The sequence below is a fragment of the Contarinia nasturtii genome, unplaced genomic scaffold (assembly GCF_009176525.2).
Source record: "Contarinia nasturtii isolate CC-2019 unplaced genomic scaffold, AAFC_CNas_1.1 Cnas_scaffold_2770, whole genome shotgun sequence".
NCBI lineage: Eukaryota > Metazoa > Arthropoda > Insecta > Diptera > Cecidomyiidae > Contarinia > Contarinia nasturtii.
Genome location: NW_022200087.1, coordinates 1040 through 3301, shown reverse-complemented (window position 1 = coordinate 3301; position 2262 = coordinate 1040). Strand labels below are relative to the sequence as shown.

Below are 2262 nucleotides of genomic sequence, written 5' to 3'. Positions count from 1 at the left end.
GTGAACAAGTGTGATTTAACTTAACATTTTTGGCATAAATTTCTACTAAAATACAAGGAACAAAATGTTCAAAAAATTATTTTTATTTTAGAGGCAATCAAGCCAGTTATCGTTTATCTCAAAATAACTGTCTCATTAGAAAATATATACGACGAACAACCACTTGAACATTGTGAAAGCATTGATAAGGCATTGATTGTCCCTTCAAGTGTTATCTGTTGTATTTGGTATGTTGGTAGCATTGCTTTTGAATGAAAACATTTGATAAAAGTTTTTCCCTTAATCAATCGAACAAGTGAAATCCATTGTAAAGAAAAAATTTGAATAAAACCTATTTATTTGCCAAAAAAGCGCATGCAAATTAGTTTAAAACTAGCACTAAGTGTATTAGAAACGAACGATTTTAAAGTTTTGTGAAAAATAGCATAAAATTAAGAATGGTAATGAATACAAGTAAATCGATTGAAAGTTTTCAACTTCAGCATATATCGTCGTCGGATGATTCAAGCAGTTCTTGGCAATTGGTGACCAATTCAATGACTTCAAATCAAAGTATACAAGTTGTGACAAATGGAACTTCATTAAATGGAAAAGTACGAACAATTTCGATAAACATTTCGTTCGAATGGTATTTGAATAATTTTCATTTCTTTAGAAATTGCCAAACAAAGAAACGAGTGAAGTTGTACTGAAAGAGCTTCGTCGTCGATACAATGGACGTAATTCAATGCATCAATCGGAATTTGAGACAGCACAACAATCGATGGAATTGATGCGACAAAATATTCAGCATTTGTTTAATGCTGAAATTGAAGTCATTGTACAGAGATACATCGGGGCAAGTTAAATCTGCATCAAGTTAACATATACACGTATGAATTTTACAAATTATATTCCATTTCAGACATACTTTGAACCAGCTTTGAAGAACGTAAAAGAGAATCTTGAAAATGCCGGAATTACAGACCAATACGTGAGTTCAACCAAATATAATTGCATTTGATTTGAAATTGAGCTGTGAAAAAGAGCACGGTTTGCATGAATTTTCATTTGTTACAGTTGAAAAAGATGAGCTGTGATTTACTTGAACATGCAAAGCAAGGTTATAAAACTTCAAATGGAATAACAACTCTTGAGCCACCAAATTCAATGCTTGAAATGACTGCTGTGCCAAAGACATTGGAAACTAACACTCTTGAACAAGTGTTTTTGTCTTACACAAACGTAAGCGCTCTTTCTTTTTCTTCATTTTTTTTTCTTCTCTCATTTTCATTTGTTTTCGCCTGTTGTGCCTACTATGTGTGTAATTGCTGATGGGTTTTTTTATTGAATTTATTTATAGGCGCCAATCAAACGAAAAGATACCAACGTAACATTACAACGAAGTTTAAGCACAGACCACAGTCCACTACATAAACGATCGCCAATAACATTTCAAAATAAATGCATTAGCCGACCGGGTCAAATCATTTTAAGTGTAACTTTAACGACAGACACATTGTTTACATTTGACTTTAAAGCACACGCAGCATTTGATTATGCGCCAAATGAACGTTTAATAAACAAATATCCCGAATTGATTCATTACATCATCGATCACCAAGACAAAGATTGGTTCATTCAACAAAGAATTCTTTCGCCAATCAATCGTAACGCACACATTTTACTACTTACCATTGAAGAGGTGAATCGAATTGCACATTCGGATATTTTAAAAAATCAACCGTATCCAAAACCAATCGAATTATTTGCATTTAAAATACCCACATTTATACTACAAAAAATGAAAAAATTTATCAACGAACAAGGTGAAAAGAGTAAAACTCTCATTGCAAACACAATTCATCCGAAAGTTTCATTATCAGCACTGCTATCGGCGGCATCGAAACCAACGGCCATCAAAACCATTCAATCCGTCAAACCGATTTTGGTAAAACCGATTATTTTTCTTTTCTTTTTTTATTCGTGCACAGCAACTCAGAAGACTTCTTCAATTGTAATATGATTATTTTTCTATTTTAGAAACCACAATTACAAAATCAGTCACTATCGTCAGTGATTTCGTCCATACAACGTGCAAATTCACAGCCAACAACCGTTTTGCTAGTTGACACAAGCGGAAATGGATCAAAAACAGCAACAATTACCAGCGCATACATCACATCAGATGAAGGTGGTGTCAGTTCACCTGTCATTGCACGAAGCTCATTAAGTTCGTCACATGCCACATTATCTGCATTGTTATCGAATTCACCCACCGAA

At 33.6% G+C, this 2262-nt stretch overlaps 1 protein-coding gene across 1 annotated transcript in view; it reads left to right on the top strand.

Moving 5' to 3' along the window:
- The first annotated feature begins 294 nt into the window (after positions 1 to 294).
- The window catches only part of LOC116349026, a 2214-nt gene continuing 246 nt past the window's right edge, over positions 295 to 2262 (top strand). The window contains exons 1-6 of the mRNA XM_031780281.1: positions 295 to 593; positions 656 to 838; positions 905 to 973; positions 1060 to 1224; positions 1343 to 1930; positions 2023 to 2221. Of these exons, the coding sequence (XP_031636141.1) occupies positions 438 to 593; positions 656 to 838; positions 905 to 973; positions 1060 to 1224; positions 1343 to 1930; positions 2023 to 2221 (1360 nt within the window). The 5' untranslated portion in view covers positions 295 to 437. The remainder of the gene's footprint in view (positions 594 to 655; positions 839 to 904; positions 974 to 1059; positions 1225 to 1342; positions 1931 to 2022; positions 2222 to 2262) is intronic.